Genomic DNA, 23,248 nt, shown 5'->3' with positions numbered 1-23,248 from the left:
CTTTGCCGTTTTCTTGTTCTCTGTCTTGGATTTTGGTGGGGGTTTCTTTTTGGATTAGGTTGGTAATCTTATTTCTTTGGAATCCGTTGGATGTTAGTACATTAGTGAGAGTGTGTAGTTCGGTTTTTAGGTGTTGTTCATCAGCTAAGCGTTTTGTTCTGGAGATGAGTGTCTTGGCTACGGAGTTGATCTGTGCTGGATGATGGTGTGAGAGTGCGTGCAGATAGCAGTTTGTGTGTGTTTTCTTCTGGTAGATGGTGTGTCCTAGGGAGCCATTGGATTTCTTGTAGACTAGGACATCCAGGAAGGGGAGTTGGTTATTAGCTTCTGTTTCCATGGTGAACTGTATTTTGGGGTATACTGGCAGTTAAAACTGTATACTGGCAGTTAAAAGGAAGAAACAGCTGCGATCACACACACTACTCCCAGAAGCAGGAAGCTGAAGACACCAGCCTGAAGATGACGAATGTGACTTCGTCGAAACGTTGCCAGGATACTTCCAATTTTACGCGGGAGAGAACCCGAATGACCAAAGACCTACATATATATATATATATATTCTCTCTCTTTATTGTAATTTATTTGTAATTTGAAAGAGGATAGTCAGATAAGCATCTTTTAAATTATCTTCACTTAACACATTAATCCATGAGTAACCTCTACCATATAGATTACAATCATTATAACTGGTCTTTGTGATGTTAAAGCAGGTAAACATTTGCCTAACTATCTCAAAAAGCAGGTTTAAAAGTGAATTCAAAATAAGATCATTTACAATTTACCTTTAAAAGTACTGCTGTGCGTTCTAAAAAGAAAAGGCCCATTGCATCAAAGTGGTATCGTGCATCAAATTGCTCAAGTGTGGTAGAGTGGTCCTGTGCAATTTTTCATCAGTCTTGGGTTATTCTTACGTTCTATTTACAGAAATAATGTAAGGGTTAGGGTTTTACTCATCTGGTAAGCTTAGGGCCCACCTGGATTATATTGTTCAAAATTCCCCTAAATTGGCAATAACGCTTTAATTTTTCTATTGCTCTAGGCGGGCACTTTTATATCACTGTCTTAAAGTATTTGCCCAGGTCCCACTCGGTGCCATTTAGACCAATATATTTTTATTATTTTTATTGACAGTTTTCTTGTCCATCATGTAGTTATCAACTTTCAGTTATGTTGTTGGTTTGGGTAGTCTATGGGCCTGGTTTTGATGTGTCGTATCTAAAGGCTTTATGATATTTTAGAGACTGGATGTTAAGATTAGTCATAAGGTGATCCTCAACTTTCATTAGCAACCGTTCAAAGTTATAATGATGCTGAGAAAAGTGACTTACACTTCCCGACTATCACAGTGTCCCCATGATCACATGGTCAAAATTCAGGAGCTTGGCAACCAGCATGTATTTATGACAGTTGCAGCATCCCAGGGTCATACAATCACCATTTGTGACCTTCCCAGCCAGATTCTGACAAGCAAAATCATGTAATTTATTCAGTGATTCTCTTAACAACTATGGCAGAAAAAGTTGTATAATCAGGTGGGGAAGTCATTTAACAACTGCCTCACTTAGCGATAGAAGTTCTGGTCCCAAATTCTAGTTCCTAAATCGAGGAGGACATATGTACAGCAGCCCATTTTATGAGCCATAGTTCCGGGCAGCTCAAGACAACAGTGATAAGAACACTTTTTAATCTTATAACTATGCTTAAAAAGTCCAGTCTCACCCTACCCCTTTCTGGGGGGAAAGCCAGCTTTTTAAAGCCTTCCAAAAGTCTACAAGAGTTAGGAGCCTGCCAGATCTCAAAACATAAAATATTTCCACACGGCCAAGACCACTACTATGAAGGCATGTTTCCTATATCTTACTAGATGACCAAATTTGAGAGAAGCAACCTGGAGTGTGCCTATCCCTCCCCCCATCTCAATGAACATGCTATGCAACTGAGTTATTAAACATAGCCCTTGACTTAAGGTACTTATGACCTGATTTTGAAGTTATGATGGCCATGCCCCTTCCCATAGTCATGTGATCACATTTTGGGCACTTGGCAACTGGCTCACTTTTACGACCATTTGCAGTGTCCCACAGACACATGATTGCAGTTTTCATCAATTTTTGCTGATTTCTGGCATCTACTTCTATTTCTGGCGAAAATGGTATAATGGATTTGCTTAACAATTGTTGCACTCGCTTAACGACTGCCATGTTCGCTTAACAGCTACCACAAGAAATGTTGTAAAGTTGGTTCTGATCATGTGGTGATCCACTTAACAACCACAAGAACTTACGACCATAATTTGAGACTCAATTACAGTCATAAGTTAAGGACTTATCTGTATGTAGTTGCTGGGGGGAGGAGTTCATTCAGATCCATTTTACTTTTAAAAGTTTTTGTGGGTTTTTATTTATTTATGTATTTGTCTTGTTTTCTTCATATCTGCAAATCTTCCTGAGTATGCCAATTATTTTCACATATTATTGCCTGATAAGATTTGGATTAGAGTGCCATAAGCATGGGAAGTTTGGAATTTCTATTTAAAATGGATAATTTTTCTTCTTCATTCATTACTACAATCATATGTATGAGAATTGAAATAGTATAACTTTAACAAAATAAACAACTGAACTTTTATTGTGTTGCACTACTAATTAAATTTGTTCTCCACTGATTAATCAACTATCAAAATTGATTAATCTATCAAATTAAGACCATTACAGATAGACTGTATTTTATATGCACAGCTTTTTCCAGCTACAGTTTTATCAGAGTAAAGTTATGTTCCCGGATGTCATTGATTCAGATTATTTATGCATGCAGGGAATCCTATTTGCCTGAACAATATATCTTATTTTCCCTACCATTCTTTCTATTGTTGTGTCCGCTATCATTTTTCACAAGAAAAAAAAGACCCATTTGTAGAACTTCACATTTTAAAGTGTCACAGCAAAATATCCCTCCTTCATCTTTAACAAAAATTGTAATAAATGTTTCAAATAAAAAAATAACATTTCATGGTATTCACAGAAAAGGTTATAATAAATGCACGCCAAATTATTTCACATTTCTGATACATTAATGTTCAAACAAAACCCTGTATTTTATAAAGGCCAGAGTAGTGAGAAATATCACTTGTGGGAATAAAGCCCTTTTTTTCTAGTTGACTAGCTGGAGCAGAGGCTGCTTTTTGATAGAGTTGGGAGGGATACTTAGATTTGGCCTGAGTGTTTGTTTAAGCATCCTGAATGTCCCAGCCAGTTTTGTATCCTCACCTCTGGTGACCCATGCTTTTCTGTGGTTGGAGTAGCATAGTTGGGTCAAGCTTGATGTATTGTGCCACCCTTAGTCCCACAATGTGTTTGTTCACTCCTCCCCAGCTACTAGCCACTACACTTTTTAAAACTAGATTGTTTTAAAATTAAAACAAAGGCCATTTGAACCCTTTCTCCTACAACTAGAATGGGGTCTGTATTTCCTTAAGTTAGCTCAGAAGCATGTAGCTTAACCACTGCAAATGCAGTTTACTGTCCTTGCATTTGCTCTGCAGAAAGGCAGATTAAAAAAAAAAAACTATTGGAAGCATACCTTCCAAAGTATGTCCTGTTATTCTCAAATTTTGTAGGGATATACCCAGTAATTGTATTGCAACCCTGTTAGCACGCTTCCCAATTGCACTAATGAATTCCTGCTTACCCTTTTACTTGCAGACAGATGGTCTGCTGGAACTTAGAAGGTAGCAAAATTTTGTGCAGCTGCATGTAAGGGTTGCCAGCACAACTGGTAAACCAAATTTTCCATGATTAAATAGTTATCTGTTTATTATTTGGACATTTCAATGTCCATAGGCTGCTGTAAGTTGCTGGCTTTGGGCTATAATAAAAAATTCAGTTACTCATTCTTTCATAATTTGTTCCAGAAGGTCAGACTTCATTATTTTATCTCTTAAAGCTTCTAGATGAAGATAATAAGAGTTTGTGGATGATATTAATTTCTTCTCTCCTCCCCCCAAGTACTTCCCGCATTAAAAGCATCTATTAGTTAATAAGATTCCCAACTCTCAATGGGATAGAAGGTCAATATAGAATTCATTATGCTTTTCTTCTCTTAACTTGCAAATGGTTTTTCTCTTACCTTGGGAAAAATATGCATGTCATGTATGTTTCAGACAGCAACAACATGAGGGAGTAATTTTGCACATGGTTGATACATTAAGCCAAGATTCGGATTAAGAATGTTACAGATAATGAAAACTGAGTATGCTGTCATTATCCATTTTTTTAGATATATATTATTTATTTGTTTTCTAATACATAACAATTTGTGAGTAACAAAATTGAATCACAGCTTAACTATATGGCAGCATAGTTGATACAGCATCCATGCACCCTTTTGAGTGTTTTATTTAAGTCTTAGCTCAAGCTTAGATATGGGAAAGAGAATATCCAGTGAAATTACTAAAATCAACATAGGACTTTCATTTTTCATCATAAGATGAATTTCAATATGTTTATCTTTAATTATACATGAGCAAACAGAAATCAGGTCTGTTGAAAATCCTAAGGGGGAAATATTTTTTGCTTGGTGTATTTTTAATTCTAGTTTAGCTAGTTTGAAGATTTGTATAAAATTGCCACTACTTCAAGAGATATGCAGCATGCCAGTTCAGTTCTTTGGCCAGCAGACAAATATTTGCTTCTATCATTGTTTATTTTTCCCCCTTTAATTTCAGAGTTTGAAAGCGGCACAGCTGAAAATGAAGTCCCACCCCCGTTGCCTCCACATCCTAGTGAGAAGCTATTCACAGATTATAATCATAGGTCTGAAGATGTTTACTATTTTTGATTTCATGTCTAGTGATAGCAATGAGTCTCTTTCATGTTATGTGAAAAATAGTTTTGCTTTACAGTTCATTTGCACCATAACATATGCTCTGATATTCAGCCTTCTTCATCTTCCAAATATATTATGATTTGTTTTTCTTACACTCACTGAGTTTAGATACCATTATCCCCATTGGGTAGGAAGAAACTGAGGCCAGTCAAAACTGAATTGTTAAATCTTCAAAGTTTAAATCCAACAAATATATCAATTGAATTGCTTACTGTAATAATGGTTTTACTACTAGTAATTATTTCTTCTTATAAAAAATTTCATTTGGGGGCATTTTGCAGTTTTATATTTCATTGCATACTGGGATGGAGGGGAGGCGTTCTTATGTTCATAGGGGATTTGCAATTTCATTAAATGGAACTGTCCCTTTTTAGAGCAATTTCCACTTTCCTATCTTATTTTCCACTCTGATAGGAGATTCTTTACCAACATTCTGAATAGAATTGGAAGCTGGTTAAAAAATTGGTTATGTTGCAAACCTGATAAGATTGGAAGGACTGGGAAGCCTGTATACATGTACAATTTCTCACCAGAGTTCTCCCTATCGCAATGTTCGGCATTTCTAATTAGAAAGATATTTCAAAATGTCCAGTTTTTATACAGTTTTCCTCTTCCCTCAGAAGAGACTTGCAGTGCTTCTTTGAGACAGAATGTGTGTCCATGTAATTCATATAATTCACAAATTTCAGTGAAATTTTGGTAGGGAAATCTTTGGAAATATGTAATTTTCAGAATACCGTATTATTTTTAAATTTAATTTTAGATTTAGATCTAAAACAATCATGGACCAAATAGGGGGCTGGAATCTAATAGTTCCAGTGATGGAAATTAGCAGAATCAAAAGAGTTCCCCATCACAGTTCCCTTCCCCATCACAGTTCTTTATTAGCCCTCCAAATCTGCTGAGACAGAATTGGAGTGCCTTTTTTGGACAAAATTTGGAAGCAGAGCTAAAGAGAGAGGGATTCTGCGAAAAGATTCATGTTTACAGGACATTGGACTATGCCTTTGATCTTTTCAATTGAAAGGAGAAATAATTAAGTTAGGTCTTGATTTCCCTGCTTCTTAACTGCATATTCACTCTTTTAATCATAAGCATGGGCCTATTAAAGAGCAGCTAGGAATTTTATCTAATTGGAAACAAATTAAGAACCTGATGATAAATGTATTAGATGATAGTACACTTTTAATACTTAAATTAATGCACTTTGTTAAACTTTAATATGCCTTATTAGTACTGAAATAATGATAAAGTGAGCAGAAAAGGTAAAAACCTATACCTTTGGGTTGGATGATAGTTACCCAAAGTAAATTTAGATTTAATGTAAGCAATAAGTCATGCAAAAAACCCCCTCAAATGACTTATAATAGCTGAGGAGAGAAAATGCATCATATTGTATAGAGTTTAATTACTACATCTGATCTTCACCCCACATGCTTGGTATGGTTTCTTTCTTTCAGCAGCAGAGTAGGAGATTCAGAGACTTTTTTGCCAGATCAGCCCATCAACTTCAGATCTCTGACCCTGGCCAAACAGACAGAATCAATTAACCTGAAGACCTCCAAGAGCATGGACCTTGGTAAGAAGTGGTGAGAAGATTTTTAGCATCACTGTATATTCCCTTGTTTTATTTCTTAAAATTAATTTCTTAAATTAAATACTTAATTCGGAAGAAAAGTTATTATGAAAGGCCAAGTTTGGCAGAAAATTAGGAGGAAAAATATCTGCCATTGCAGTACTTGTTGTTTAGAAACTGTAATTATAGAGATTGAATGGGGTCGTGTATTATACTAAATCATAATATAATTTGCTTGATTTATATTTTGGTGCAATGTTTGAACCCAATATTTGGTTTATATGGTAATCTCTGAATCAAGGCATTTTACTCTTAATGCCTGAAAAAAGCACCTTTCCTTATTAATGCAAATTTTATATATGTCTATATATAAAAATTGAAAACTTGAAAACTTCAGTAAGTCACGTATCTTATTCTTTGTAATACCTTAGAATATTTTGCTTCTCCATTTAAAATATTGTCTAGGGAATGGGAAGAAAATAAATATGATAATGACATGCACTAATACAATAATAATAATTTAACACCATCAAACAACATCTGCCTTTCCCAGGTCCTTGGAAAGGACTTAATAGGTGGATAAAAATGCCAATTTCAGTCTAAACATCTGGCTGACTGTGTGAGCAGCAACAACAACAACAACAACAATAATAATAATACACACACAAAAATTGGAATAAGATTCTAATGCAAGAAAGTTGCCAAGTTTCTCTATCACCATTGATTTAAATTATTAGATAATTTTTTTCTAGACATTTAGGATTACAATTAAAATTGGAAGCCATTTCCCATCAACAGAAAAAGCATCTGCTACATAACAGCCCAGACTTAACAGTTGTCAATAAGAAAGACAAAAAAGTCTGGATAGTGGACATTGCAGTACCTGGAGACAGCAGAATAGAAAAGAAGGAACTGGAGGGGGAAAAAACACAAAATGTAAAGACCTGGAAATAAAATTAGAATGACTATGGAAAAAGAAAGCAAAGATAGTACCCATAGTAATAAGTGCCTTGGGTGCAATCCCAAAACATCTAGATGATTACTTGAATACCATCAACATCAACAAAATCACCATTACTCAGTTGCAAAAGGCAGCTTACATCCTGCAACAATATCTTTACCACCATCAAGCAATATATCTGCTTATCCCAGGTCCTTGGGAAGGATGTAATAAGTGGATAAAAATACTAAATCCATCTTAAACAGCTGACTGACTGTGTAAGCAACAGTAAGAACCATCAACCCATTTACTATAGTGAGAATACAGAAAAAGAATCCTGTATCAGATCATTTGTTGTCCAGGTCAGCAAGGACCATGTCAAATGTTAGAGTTCAGGAGTTTCGCTGGGCAACCAGGGCCGAGTCCTCTAGGATTACTAGAAGAACCACAACTACAGATAAGATATAACTATGTTGTGTTTGAAAATTGTGCCATTATGGGTTGCTATTACAAATTGGAACCAACAAAGTGAGGCTATTCAAGCAAATGTTTGAATTGTGGGGAAAAATTGTCCAAATTCAAATATAACTGAAAAAATTATTAGGAAATTAAAGGAAATTTTGGCAAGGAAAAATACTACATGGTCAATCTCTAGAAGAGATAGAGGGTAAAGTAGATAAAAATAAAACCTAGCAATAGCTTACAACTATAACATTAAAAAAAGGAACTGGAGGCTTGATTTTGTTTATCAAGAGCAATCTAATTAAACTAATTCAATTAGGCCAAAATTGAAAAATGATGAAATGATTCAAAGTGCTGATTGTGCGAAGAAGTAAAAAAAATAGTATATCATATACTCAGTTTGTGCAAAAAGGTTGCACAAAACGTTTATAAACAACAACATAACACAGTCACCAAAATGATTCACTGGAACATCCATAAAAAATATGTGCCAGTAATGAAAAATTGGTGGGAACATATAGTTGAAAACATAATTGAAAATGAGCAAGTTAAAATATTGTGGAATTTCCAAATACAGATCTTGACTTCATATACCATGAGTGGTTGAAAATTAAAAAGTGTGGATAATTGATGTGGCAAAATCAGGGAATAGTAAAATAGAGACAAAGAATTAGAGAACATCACAAAGTATCAAGATTTAAAAATCAAAATTGAAACATTATGGCATAAACTGATCTTGGTGATCCCAGTGGCTAACAGTACACTAGGTCAGGGCTTTTCAACCTTTTCACCCATTGTACCACTTTTAGGATATGGCAACATCCGAGTACCACCAGTCGCCTAGCAAGGTGTCAAAAACGTGATGACCAAAAGTGATAAAGTACAGGTAGTCCTCGACTTACAACAGTTTGCTTAGTGACTGTTCGAAGTTACAATGGCACTGAAAAAAGTGCCCCCCAAGGCACAGACGAGCAAGACACCTGCCTACCCGCCCAGCCACGCTCTTCCTCCTGTCCGAGGTTTCCATTGTTGTGAGCATTTCTGTTGAGGATTGGCAGTGGGGATGGGGTGGGGGGTGTTTGGTTTTTATTCCCCCCGTCTGCTGGGTGGTTGCAGCAGGTTTTGGTCCCTTCACATGACCCTGGGACACTGTGACCGTCATAAATATGAATCAGTTGCCAAACATCTGAATGTAAATCACAAGACCCTGGAGAGGCTGCAGCATTCCAGCTGATCGGCGCTTCTTCTGGGCTCAGCAGAAGCGCCAGGATCAGTGCTGCTTTCCAGCTGGAGCCTGGCGCTGATCCTGGCGCTTCCACTGAGCCCTGACAGCCCTGCAGCTCCAGCCGTCTCTCGCTCAGGCTTGTGCGGTGCTACCACCAGTTCAGCTCATTCCCCTCCCCCGCTACTTTTCTAGGATGGTCACGTACCACCTGCCAGGTGCCAATGTACCACAGGTGGTACCCGTACCACTGGTTGAAAAGCCCTGCACTAGGTGCCATACCAAAAACTCTTGGACAGCACTGTGCACTGACAAAATTTGTATTAGTCAATTGCAAAAGGCCACAATGCTTGGATCTACACATACAGTACCCTGATACATTACAGCATTTTAGGTTCTTGGGAAGAACTTGATGTGTATGAAGGCCAATACCACCTAAAGAACTGGCAGCTGTGATTTCACATTGTTGTGTATATAATAAGAGTAACAACAACAGCTGTTCGGCTTACTTTTAAAGGCACATTATTGGTGTCAACATTGTGCCTTGCTATCAGTCAGAACTGTGCAAAATGTATTGAACTGTGGTAGAAAATAATTTCCACACTCTTGGCACAGCATATAACAATTTCATTTGAAATTGCTTTCTCTGAAGAAAGGTGACAGATCTTTTGTGCACAGTTACTGCACAGGTGGGTGTTTCAACTTGGCCTTGTATTTTGTAGCCCGTCAGCATCAGTCTTGCAATTGAGCACGTTATACCTATTGCTAACCTCAAAGCTTGGTGCCTTCAGTGTCAATTGGAAATTGTCCTAATGCAGAGAATATGTTAATGTGACGATGAGACAAAGGTGAAAATACAGCTTGTGGGTTTGAGTTTATGGAATGTTTAGACAGTTTCTACATGTGACAGACATGTTACAGAAATGATATGGGCAACAGGTTTTTCTGCAATACCTAAAATTGTTCAAATTGCAGGATACAAATAACTACATTTGATTCATATTCTGATGAAAACGGATGATTGCTTACTGTATAATTGTTACACTAATACAGTGGTGGCGAACCTATGGCACGGGTGCCAGAGGCGGCACTCAGAGCCCTCTCTGTGGGCACGCGCGCTGTCGCCCCAGTCCTAGGCCTTCAGCTGGGTTTTATAAAACCTTTTCGCTTTAGGCCTCCGCCGCTGTGTGCCAAAAAAAAAAAAAAAGGTTCAATCAATCAGTCAATTTCAACTTCTCGTGGAAAAAAAAGATCTTGCAAAGTTGGAATTGATTGATTGAACTTTTTAGTCCCAACCAGTTCGCCGTTACCACCGCAGCCATGCCCACCCAACGGGCCACACTCACCCAATTGGCCACATCCAGCCAATCGACCACACCCACCCGGCACCCGACGATGCATAAGTGGGTTTTGGGTTGCAGTTTGGGCACTCGGTCTCTAAAAGGTTCGCCATCACTGCACTAATACATTCCTGTATGGTAGCTTATGGTCTGTTGGTTCCATTGCCAACTGTGCCTTTCTATTTACTATACATTGTATAGGCATTGCTTCCAGTAAGCAAAGCTTTCAGAGAACAGGAACTGAAGATGCTTAATTATAAAGAAAGAAAAGCCATTTTCTTCCACAATTTAAATGACAGAGTGTATATCTTTATTTCTCTCTCAATAAGTCTAAAGATAAATATTAAAGAAGATGATAGACAGGTCAGAGTAGTCAAACGATCTTTTACATTTTCAAAACCATTTACAAAGTATTTTCCATATGTATTATTCTTCATTGTCTATTTCTTTGAATTTTATATATGCAAATGTTTATCTTGCAAACAAAAATATTCCTTGTGTAGAATCATCTTATAATTTAGATAGAGAATATATATTTATTTTCCAATAAAATACTTGTTCTTCTAATACATCAACTATGAACAGTCAAATTGACTTGTAATGTAACTATCTCATACTAAAAGAATGATAAATGGCCCAAATCCTTGAGGTTCCATGTTGAGGGTTAGAGTTGAAGTTGGGTCCTTCCTGACATTACATCACCCTGGTCATCTAATATACAACAAAAGAAGCTGCAAGGCCTTCTCCTGTACGTACAGTCTTTTTTTAATTAAAAAACTATGATAAAACTCTCATGAAGCTTATTTTTTTTGCTTATTTTTTATACTATGTTTTGTTAGATAAAAGGTTGTGAAATGCAGATAGTTTTGACATATAGCCAGTCATTTAGCAACTGTTCAAAACTGTCCCTAGGGATACCTACAACCTGGTTCTGAAGTTCTCACTGTTGCCTCCCCCCCCCCACATGTGGCTTCATGTCAGGGGCTTGGCAGCTGGCTCTCATTTACAGCCATTTGTAGCACCGTACAGGCGCTTTCTGTTTTCTACAAAACTGGCTCATAGCAAATAATTGCTTCCCTTAACAACAATGGCATTTGCTTAAAAACTGTAGTGGCCATTTAACAACCGCACAAAAAAGGCCTCAAAATCAGGCCAGTCACATGGGTGACCAACTTTATGACTGTCACGACTTCTGACTGCAGTGGGCACGCTCTGTTATAGTTGTAAACCATTACCTGTGACTTGGAGCAGAAAGCAAAATTTTCTGCTACTATGACTTTTTCAGGTGAGGAATAGGACAAAATAAAGCGAATGCAATCAAGTATTTATCCACCAGCATGTTTCTAGTTGGCTGGAAAATTGAGAGAATACCTATTTTTAAATGTTTTCTATCCCACAATTTAAACCACACTAAAGGCAAGCCAGTTGCTAGTTATGTGCAAGAAACAGTCTTGTTTTTAAATGTAGCACTTCTGCCAAACTGTTGTGTTTTTTTCTTTACTAGATCCTCATCTCCATTTTCAGAGGGTTTTTTTGCTGCAATTAATGAGCTTGCAATTAAAACTCGATATATCTAATTAAAGTATGTTTTTAATTAATTTTATTTAATTAAAGAGCGGGGTTTATAGAGATGGTAGGTGCATTTTGTACTACTGAATATAATAAGAAAACACCTGTTTTCATACTAATTTTGTTCTGTTAGCAAATATAATCAGTGCGAAAAATCTGAATTTAATATTTCATCATCAGGGAAACATAGTTCAGTACAGTTATTCCAAATGAACGGCCTTGTCCACTCACACCATGGTAAGTTTGTCTCTCCTGTTGAAACTACTTTTGATGTAGGAATTAGGGAACCGTGCCCTTCAAATGTGGTACTATCCAGAAGTATAGACACATGAACCTGCTCCACATATGCAACTGTGTAGTAAAATACCTGCCAAGGGATAATGCTTTCCTCATTCCTGAGCATTTGACAAACCCATGCTTAGTTGATAAATATGTTATCAGTCTAGATGAAAATTTGAAATGATTTTTTTTCATTGTTAACCATAACAAAAATAACATGAGATAGGTTTGCCTAGCTCTTCTTCTCAATTAATCTTTCCAGTTTGGAAGAAAATTCAGTCACCTGTCTCTTATTTTTAACATATAGTTTGAGATTATTATCCATCTTGGTCATAATTAGGCATTCAATCTTGCCTGATTCATAGGAACAGGTTTCTGAGAACTCTTGGTGCAGAAGCAGTGGTCCTTGTGTGACACATAAAGTGCAGCTAAGAGATGGATCAGTGACTCTTGGAGGTAGTGAAAGCCAGCCTGAACCCTCAGTAAATCAAATATTTCTTCATAATTGTTCCTTCTACTCTAAATTCCTTTGAGTCCAAAATAAAAAGGGCATTTAAGCACTATATTTCCTGTCCAGAAGTACCAGCTGGATGACAAACTTGGTGTAAAAGAAAAGCAGCTCACATGTTTCATTCATATACTTATTTGACATATTTGGGCTCACTTTTCTCATAATTCATTTAAAACTGAAAACATAACTGAAAACAGAATTTAAATATAATCTACATTTTAAAAGCATAATTGAAATAAAATAATGGATCCCTTTACAACATCCCTCAGTCAGAAAGGTGGGAACCAGTTAGACCAGGCATGTCAAATTCGCGACATCACATGATGTTGCATGACGTATCACGACTTTTTCCCCATTGCCAGCAATGGGGTGGGCGCGGTTTTGGCGTGACACATCTGGCCTGCGGGCCAGTAGTTTGACATGCCTGAGGCCATCAACTAAATAGAGCCACCAAGTGCTAGAGGAAAACTACATCTTTAGCTTATATCTGAAAAGTTTCAGGTGGCAAGGAATTCCAGAAAATGGGAGCAGATGTTGAAGTGGGAGCAGCTAACTTCTGCATGGTTACTGACTGGCTTCACAGAAGAGATGGGAACTGAAAGGGAAGCCACTCAGGCTGTACTTACAGATCTGGCAGATTCATATGGGAGCAGATGGTCTTTTCAACATTTTGTCCTAAGATGCTTAGGGTTTTAAAATGAAAAACAAAGCAGCATCCAGAAGCACATAGCTAACCAGTGCAATCTGTTGAATTACATGCTCAAATCTTTTAGAGCTATTCAAAACCCTAGCAGCCATATTCCGCACCAACTAGCTTTTGAAGGCTGTTCAGGGGCAACCCCACAAGGTATCAGACCCTTAGTCAATCTGGCAAGCCTGCATGCTTCAGGCATGGGTTATATTTGGGACGCCAGCTGAAGGTGGAGAAATGCTTTCCAACTCCATGTGACATTAACAAGTAAAACTGAGCTTAGGAACACGCTGAAGGACAACCAGAGTACTTCAGAGGAAGTACAACTCGATCCAGAGTCAGATAAATAGCCAGATCTGCTTACTTTGTGTCCCTTGCTAGGTTTTTAAAAATGTTTACACTGCCTTTTGCTTTTGCTTTTCAAAGGGGACATATGGGATGGCTTTATAACAGGGGTGTCAAACTGTCAGCCTGCAGGCCGGATGCATCATAGCAAAACCGCGCCCACCCCATTGCCGGCAATGGCAAAAAAGTTGCGATACGTCGCAACACATCATGTGATGTTGCGAGTTTGACACCCCTGCTCTATAATATTCAACATTATATCCCTTACAGTTTTTCTCTCATTTCATCTATGTGCAGCATGCAGGTGGACCACTGCATTTCATCACTGAAATTAAAATAACTGACCCAAATAGGATCAGCATCTGGTACTAGTAGAGCGTTCCAATCAAATCAACCTTTGTTATGGTCAAAGACCATAGAAAGTTGTCACTGCTGCTGAGAAGTATTTCACAAACTTTGATGAGAAAAATCTCAATATTTTACTCTTTTTCTGTTTTAAACCTGTTAGATATTGTCCTCTGATTAATTTACTAGCTACGCATAGTTTGGAAAAGGAGAATTGGTGTAATAACTAAATTAGCCAGTCTGATGAAAAGCATTAACTAAAGGGGAATGAGCCGAAACTCTAGGAAAAGATGTCGTTGGTTAATTATGCATTCTTGGCAACTGCAGCTTCTTGGGAGAAATAATTATGTAAATAATAGATGATCCCTATTTGGGAGATGTCATTATAACTGAAGTTCAGAAGCCACTGACCTGAGAGTGCCTGTGGTAAGGATGCAAAAGGAGCAGGTGGCCAAAGCTTCCCTTTCTGTGTGACTGAGAGATGAGAAGGCTTGATTTTGTTAGCAAGCCCTAAATTACTGGGTTATGCTAAAAAAAATTTCCTCTCCCCCCCCATAGAGGTGTTGGTGATCCTGGTGGTTCAGTTATCTTTATGCATGTGATCTCTTAGGGCACCTAAATTCAATACATTCTGACCCTTGGTGAACAATTCCAAGGGTTGAACTTTTAACCTTTGCTTTACAGATCTGAAAATTACAGTCCATCCAATTTAGTGGCAGTACAGATGGTTTGATCTTACTTTTGCAAATAAACAAGACAGATGATATAGCTGAGTGTTATTGGAGTTCAGAAAGGAAATGAGGGGAAATAGCTAATTACCGTACAATTTATTGTAAGGATGATGCCACTTCCTATTCAGGCACAATAGGACAGTTGTATAGGCAATAATTGCCACATTATGCACTAAAATGCATTAACCAATCACGTGAGCATCAGTGTTTTTCTCCAGCTGCATGAAAAATGAATTTTTCCCAAGCAGTAACAAGAGACAAATACTTTTAAAAAACCCTATCATTTTATTATTTATATTAATATTACTTACCCTCTTCCATAAACATATATACACAAAGCCTACTTGGGCCTTATAAAAAGTCTTCTTACCTACAGAAAGGAAATGATAGTCAGAAGAATGAAAGCCCTATTAGTTTTAGCTTGCAGCTAAATAGGGAATTGAATAGTATCAACATGCAACAATTTTGCTGTGCATCAATTTGTATAAAATATCTCATAATGTTAAAGTAGAAAAATAGTGCTACATTTCCATNATTATTCTGCTCATTTGAGAAGTTAGCTGCTGCCCTGTATAAAAATAAAATGCTACCTTCCTTAATAATGTGATAAACTTGACCCTGATTAGCATAGCACATGGATTTTAGGAAAAAGGTGTTAATTGCATTTGGCTACTATTATTAAAAGTCATAGATGAATAAATGTACTTTTTTGGAGGGAAAAACAAGTTGAATTTCAAATCTGCAACTTTTAGGGATTTGTAAGAACATCCAATATTTCTTTTTAATTGTTTTTATTTATTTGTGTACTTAATTCAATTTGATGGTGGTTAACTCCAGAGCAACTCTGGGAAGCTCACCAGATGTTATCCCAAACATTTTCTGTTGCAAAGTAAACCGATGAAGAAACATTACTGGTTTTCCATTGTTCAGGGCAATGTTACCAAGCGCTAGTTGAATTGTACAGATATCAGGACTCTGTTAGTGGAAGGGGAATTTTAGCCTAGAAAAAGGAAATTGTATCACAAAGGCAGGAATACCATGTACATAAACATCTAACAGCCTCCAAGGGATCACTTTGGAGTCATGTAAAGAGGGAAAGGAGGATTTCTCTTTAAATGAGGAACAGCGTACAGGATTTGAAGTAGTGAAATATTTATTCTGAAGGAACCTGGTAAGCTGCTTTAATTTGGCCTAACTGAAAAGCTCCATAGACTACAAAGGAAATGGGGTAACATGAGAAGATAGTGAAAATGTTTCATGTGAGCAAATGTTAAGGAAATGTCAAAGAAATACCGCAGGGCTTATTCTGATTACAGACCACTTCATAGAATTACTGATCTTAAACATTTTTTTAAGAAGATTACCTTTCAGGGGAAAATGAGATCCTCTTTATGTACATAGTAATCATGAGATGAATTGATAGTGTAGCAACTTGTGGTTTTGGAGACTTGTTACTCCCCATCCCCTTTTTTTTCTTTAACCTGATACATGATTGTGCTGGCAATGTGAATCTTACACTTGGTAAAATTTCATCCGCTATCTGTTTTAAAGACCATCATCCCAAATTATACAATTATATTGGCAAATAGTCAGAAATATTCAGAAAGTGCCAATTCTACATTCGCTGAGATACATATATTCTGAAGCAATGTTGCTTCATTTTAACAGATGTAGTTCTGTAGAAATCTGATGAATGGAAATATTATAGAAATGTTTCCTGAAAGGCATTACTGTTTTTAAAATATGTTTTTAAAGCTTTTAACATTTTACTGGTTTCTTACGACTCCTCTGCTCATTTAACTGTTCTTTCTGATTTTCTATAATCTTTGATGTTTTGTAAACCACCTTGAGAATGATGAAAGTACAGAAATGTAATAAATATAAAGACCCAGTTCTCAGACATTAGATCAATTTTTTTAAAGTCAAGAGTCCTGACCCTGAACAAGCTGGTTTCAAAGACATACAACATTTAACTGGGAATCAGTCCTTCTGCCTTGGTAGATTTATTTCTGAGTGGAAATGCAGAGGATTATACCAGTAGTGATTATGGCTTGTATTTTTTCTGTTGTAAGTTATGCATAGAATCCCTTTCATCTTAAAATTATTAGCATTTTTACTGCATTTTCTGTTTCTGCATAAGTACTAAATGGCTCATTTTAAGAATTGTATACTGTAGAAATGGGAGCTCATGTCTTTCACTGAGAATATGGCTGCCATTTTTTCCTGAATTGATTCTCCTGCACCTGATTCAACCTAGGTTAAACAACTTCTGCAGAAATCTCTTGGTCCCAAACATATTAGAGAAAGATTAATTGTATTTCTCTCTCAGAAAATTACCCAACCCCGTAAAAGATTATTTGTTTTATGAAATCTCTCTTTGAATATTTGGCAAATAATTAATTCTCATCATATGGAATCATCATGTAGATGGAATTCTTAAGGAATCAATATTTAATAATTCTATGCCCATTTTAATTAAAAGCAAGTCATCATTTCTAATCTATTCTCTGATTCTCTGTTTGATTCAATTGGAGTCAGTTTAATACTTGTGCCTAGACTGAATTTCATCTTGCTAACCTAGTATATTGTAGACCTTACAGATTACCATAGTTTTATAAGTTTTTGTATATCCAAGGTTATGAATCATCACATGTATTTATTTATTTTACTTATTAAAGTTACATACGTTTGTATACAGAAGTATTTAGTTGCCTGACCTTTCTCACAAATTTAGAGAGGTAGAAATTTGTCACACATGAAAAATCCAAAGGAAATCAACTGGACTCAACTCTATAGAATTCAAAGTCATGGAGAAACAAAGTATCCTAGCTCTTTCTTTTCCAATAATGACCTCTAGGCAAGGCAGGCATTTTGTATTTTTGCCTATTTTTCTCTCTCTTATACATACATAACCATGTTATGGTTATGGAGCATGCTTAATCGTAATTGGACGGCTAGCGTTCGTCATTTGCTTTAGCTATATTGAGAGTTTCATCTTATTTTGCCAGCAATCCCAGGGGCAAATGCATTTGAATTTGCTGTGAGAAGTAATTCTTGTCAAATGCATGGGGGTTGTTAGAGATGTTGATGAGGCTACGGAACTTATTCACTGCTTCCTCTTTCTGGAAAGAGGGACAATGGCAGTCTATATTGGAATCCTATTGTGAGTAAATTGTTTAAGAAAATAGCTCAAAAACATAATATTCATGTATAACTTGCATAGTATTTAAACTCTAACCCCCAGGATCTAACAATAGGGTAACTTAAAATATAAACATATTTAATGTAATGGAAAAGGCACAGTAGTGCTGAGTATTTTGGCTAATGTTCATAAAATATTAAAATCACAGACTTTAAAGTGTCCAGCTAGGCTCTAAGTGCCCAATCCCAGTAAAGTCTCCTCAAATTATGGTAAACCACGCTTTGTTTTAAGATGTTCACCATTTCCCTTGCTTGATTGCACCATTGTTTTCCCTAACATTCAGACAGTATTCCATTTTTCATTCTAGGTTGATAAGGAACAGCCTTGAATATCTCTATAGCATCCTTCTAGGTTGCTAAAAAGAGCTATTCTATTGCTTCTCAGCTGAATCTTCTCTCAACGTTAAATATACCCAGTTCCCATGATCTCTTCCCACAGGACTTATTTCTGGCCCCATCTTTCTTCAGTTTTTTTTCCTGACATTTTCTTAAAATATGTTACCTGGTATGAGCACAAATGGGGTAGGATATAGACAAAGTACAACATATAAGGGAACAGTTACTATTTATGATTTGGAATCCTGTGATCTGAGCAAAAATGGCATTTGCCTTTTTAGAAGCTAGGACCCCTTGCTTATTCATTTTCATCTTGAGATTAGCTATAATTCCAGTTTGCAAATGTACTGTTTTTGGACTATGCTATATCTCTGCATTTGATTTCTTTTTCCAAAGTGAACAATTTTGCATTTGTCTCTCTTAATTTTTCAGCCTATTATTTTCAGTCTATTCCTCTAATGTATCACAATCACTTAATTTTATTTCTAGAGTATTAACTACTAATTTTGTGTCATCTGCAAATTTGTTAAGCATTCCCTCCACCTCTTTATTCGATTCATTAATAAAAATGTTGAAGAGGACAAGTCTGAACTTTGTGACACCCCACTCAGTGGCTCTCTTTCGTTTGATGAAAAAATGTTGATGAGCATTCTTTGAATAGAGTTTTCAAACCAACTATATTATTGTCATTTCAATCCACCATTTAACTGTGTATCAGACATAAAGTCCAAGGGTATTCTGTCAAATGCTTTGCTAAATAGTTCTACAGCATTTCTCCAATTTGTTAAGGAAATGAAGTTTAGCCTGGCAACATATGTTCTTGGCAAATATTTACTGACATCTGGTAATTCATATATTGTTTTAAAGTGCTGACAGATTAACCTCTTTATGGTTTCAGTGTTATATGGTCTGGTCTCTAGCTCCTGGATCTTCCTTTTTCCCTCTTCTGAATAAAAGCAATGACCCTCCTCCTCCAATTATCTGAAATTTCAATTAAGACAAACATAAAATTTGGCAAGACTATTAGCAATTTCTTTCAGGACACTCAGATGCAATTCCTATGGCTTTGGGGGGTTGTACTCATTCAAGTTCAGTATGTTCTTCCAGATCACATTTTAATCAAACATCCTGTAGTTCAAAATTTCTTAGTGGGACACATTTAAACAATACTAAACAATAACAGGAGTTGAATAATCCCATGCTTATTTTATCATTTGCAATATATCCTTTTGTTTTGTTCACTCTTGCATGCGCTTCATCATTAGAACAAAACATGGCTATGATAGAAGATCACTGGAATGCTCTGCAATCAATCCATGCCAATCTATCTAAAATAAAAGGTGCATAAAAATGGTACATGCAATAACTTTACAGGGTGTTGAGTGCTTGCCAACTACCAAATGCATAGAGCACTCTTTACATGCCACAGAGATGTGCATGTTTCGTGATCGTTAGGTGTTTCTCTTTCTGATCATGTCAGCAATGACACAGTACAGCAGCAAATGGGCATTGCATCAATATTTAAGAAGATATGAGTGAAACACCTACAATGATATGGTCATATCCTACGAGAAGCACCTGACACTGTTGCCTGCATTGCCTTCCAACACAGATGGCAAGCACCTGCATGGAAGGCCAAAGATGGCAAAACACAGTAAATCCAGCCCAGTTGGACTCAGATGCTGCATTTGATCATGCAAAATGGAGTTTGTCGACCCCAAAAGATGATGATATATCCTTTTACCATATTCACTCTTGAATGTAGCTGAAGAGCCCCTTTTTGTTGTTTGTAGCATCCTTCTACAACCTCTATTCACTCTTCAGTTCAGAGTTTCTGCCTACAACTGTTTTAAGCTGAAAGGAAGTAGATTTTGCTTAGATATGAGAAATGTTTCCTAATGATAAGAACTGTTTAACAATAGATCAAAGTAGTCTGAAAGGTGGTGGAAGCTCCTGCACGGGAGGCCTTTAAGCAGAGGCTCAGTGGATGTCTATTTGTCAGGGCTGCTGTAGTAACCTGTACTATACTGGACAGATTGTTTCCAAGATTGCTTCCATTCTGTGGCTCTCTGCTAAGGACAGTCTTTCCTGGTAATTTTTCTATAATAGAATACTGATCATTATGACCTGGAAACTGAGTAGAAGTGATAATGGCTATTACAGGTTCCATTAGAATGTGGATTATTAATGTTTGGCGATATTTCATTGTGAGGGGATTAATGTGCTTCATTTAGTGTATGAGAAAGACATGCAGCAACAAAAGTATAAAGGAAGCCATATGCTAGCTTTCATTAGCTGTGCATTACTGAGGAATGAAAAGCAGAGGTGTTATTAAGGAAAAAGAAAGTTTGTATTGTCCTGATAATAACAATACTATGTGTGGAAGTGAGATAATCCTGGCAAAATATAATGTTATGAATTATAACATTGTGAAGATTTGTCTACATTTTGATTTTGCTGTATGCCCCTAGAATAAAGAATTTTATCCCAACTCTTTATTACCTGTTTCAGAATAGATTTCTGCCAAGGGCTGATATATTATTTTAGATGGTTTGGAAAAAGATTTGCAGGTACTTAGATCCAAAGACATTTAACTGTATTCAGGAGATTTGACAGAGAGAGAGAAAATGTTACTTTTCAGTCATACATATAGCATTCAGATAACCTTGTTTTGTACTTTAAAAAGAATATAATAGCTATTCTAGTGAGTTCAGAATAAGTTAATTTCTTGAGTTCTATTGTGAAGAGAAGGGAAGGAAAGAAGTATGCAATACAGTATCAAATAGTTGTTGCTATTCATCCTGCATAATCACACACAATACATGCAAACATGTTGCTCAAAGCTTCTGAAATTCTGGGCAGTGGTTTGTTCTAATGATGATTCATTTAAAGTACCAGGCTATCAAATCCTGGCTTGATGCTGTCTCTAATGTTGGTAAGAGCAGTTGAAACAAACAACAATTCACCAATTTCATCTATTGAACTTTGCTTGAAATAAGAATTTTATCTGTCAATTTTGTTGAGGTCTTCAAAATGAGTTCATTTTTTGGAGAAAGTAACACGAACGAGTTTCCATTAAAAACAAAACAGCTAAAATGTTTGCAAAAGGATGCCTCTGAGCCATTTGATATGTTCTCGAACCATCCTTAGATGTGGAAACACTGCAATGCAGAAATAAGAGCTGCTGAAGTAATGTTATTGGCACAATCATTGACTTAAAATTAATTGATGGCACTATATCTTTATTATGTGGAAAGGGCTGTGTAAGGATAATATCCATCTGGAAAGCTAGCAACTGATTTTCCCCCTGACTAAAATATGTTTAGATCAGGGAAAGTAATTTATTTAGATCCTTAAAAGCATGAAAGTTTTGGGGGGTTGTGGAAACATGACCTTAATTGATTAATTTGCTCTCTGTGAAGTGTTTTTCTTAGGCTTTATACAGATGGAAAATATTTTAAATTTTATTGAGACATTTGGGAAAGGAGTGGAGAGATTTTGCATTGTCCAGATCTATTATATTAGAGCTCATATAAATTTAGTTTTCCAATCTTTCTCTGCAAAAAGAAAAAAAAACTATGAAAGGGAGGGGGCAATACAGAGGCCACCTTGACAGTAATGAACATATCTTGATTTGCCAAATTTTTCATACTAAAAACTTTTTGTTTGGGGATGCCTGCTGGTGGCATATTTTTGGAGGTTTGACTGACTGTGCTAAAATAGATTTCAACCCATGTCTCCTCGTTATTTTACCTGAATATTAATCATTTTCATGTTAATGGCATCAAAACTGTTTGGAGACAGTGGGTTTTCCTTGTGGAATTGCTCTAGAATTTCTTGCCAATGGAAGCCTTCCTCCAAATGTGAATAGAAGACATGTGTGTGTATAGGAGAAGGAGCATTCAATTCTGATTGGAGCCACAGGAGTTTTTAAGGACTGAGACCCTTTCAGACTCCCAGTTGTGGCTATACAGCAACAAAAATCAGTCATAAGATTAAACTACAAGAGAAACATTGGCTAAAAATGCTATTGGTAAAAACATGAAAAAATTGTGGATTTTTTTTACATTTAAGAGTGAAGTATACCAGAAGTACATTTTATTATGCTTCCATTTTTGTGTACTGGAATTACCTCTGTACAAAAGTCCAAGCTGCCTTCCACTGAAATTGGCTGGAAAAATATGTGGTGTGATTGAAATATCGCCTTTGTTTAGAAATACTTTAATAAACCATGGCTATTTTTAACTTTAATTAGGGTCTTAAATGTGTTTATAATTTATATTTATTTATGGCTTATGAATTAGACACCAAAAAGAAAAACTTAGCAAAAATAAGTGCATCTGCTTTGCAATATAGTCCGGGGTGTTACTCATGGTATATGGTTTCTTCATTCAGGTCTGAATCTGATTTGTATGTATTTTTCTTTTCCTTCCTTTTCTCTAGTGGCAGATGAAAGTAAAGTTGCCTTATTGGCTGCTCAGAAACTAGGTAAGATATTTTTTTCCTAGTTTTATCATATTTTGCAATTAAAATATTATATAAAATAGAGAGTCACTTAAATCCTATTCAAGATGAATCTCTAATCTGTAATGGAAAATTAAGCTTTTTTTGTTTCTGGGATATTGACTGAAAATTGAATAATTTGCAAAAGCAGCAGTAGCATGGCTTTTTAATTAAAAACAATTATGTGTGCCAAGTAAACAGTTATAGCTAAAAAAAGCCATTTAAAAGGAGACTAGGGAGGAAAGGAAAATCATGGTGAAAGTGGTAAGGAGTTTCATTAGGAGCTCATTGCTTTTGTTGTTGTTATTTAAGT

General features: G+C 36.3%; 1 protein-coding gene across 1 annotated transcript in view; it reads left to right on the top strand.

Moving 5' to 3' along the window:
- LOC107289643 (partitioning defective 3 homolog B) overlaps positions 1 to 23,248 on the top strand; it is a 187,930-nt gene that overhangs the window by 134,151 nt on the left and 30,531 nt on the right. Inside the window, exons 11-13 of the mRNA XM_015818469.1 lie at positions 4,724 to 4,811; positions 6,345 to 6,463; positions 22,876 to 22,920. Coding sequence (XP_015673955.1) covers positions 4,724 to 4,811; positions 6,345 to 6,463; positions 22,876 to 22,920 — 252 coding nt within the window. The remainder of the gene's footprint in view (positions 1 to 4,723; positions 4,812 to 6,344; positions 6,464 to 22,875; positions 22,921 to 23,248) is intronic.

The sequence above is a fragment of the Protobothrops mucrosquamatus genome, unplaced genomic scaffold, assembly GCF_001527695.2.
Source record: "Protobothrops mucrosquamatus isolate PMUCROS unplaced genomic scaffold, P.Mucros_1.0 scaffold_9, whole genome shotgun sequence".
In the NCBI taxonomy this organism is placed as follows: domain Eukaryota; kingdom Metazoa; phylum Chordata; class Lepidosauria; order Squamata; family Viperidae; genus Protobothrops; species Protobothrops mucrosquamatus.
The sequence above is the reverse complement of the archived record's forward strand: the minus strand, read 5'-3'. Positions and strand labels throughout refer to the sequence as shown.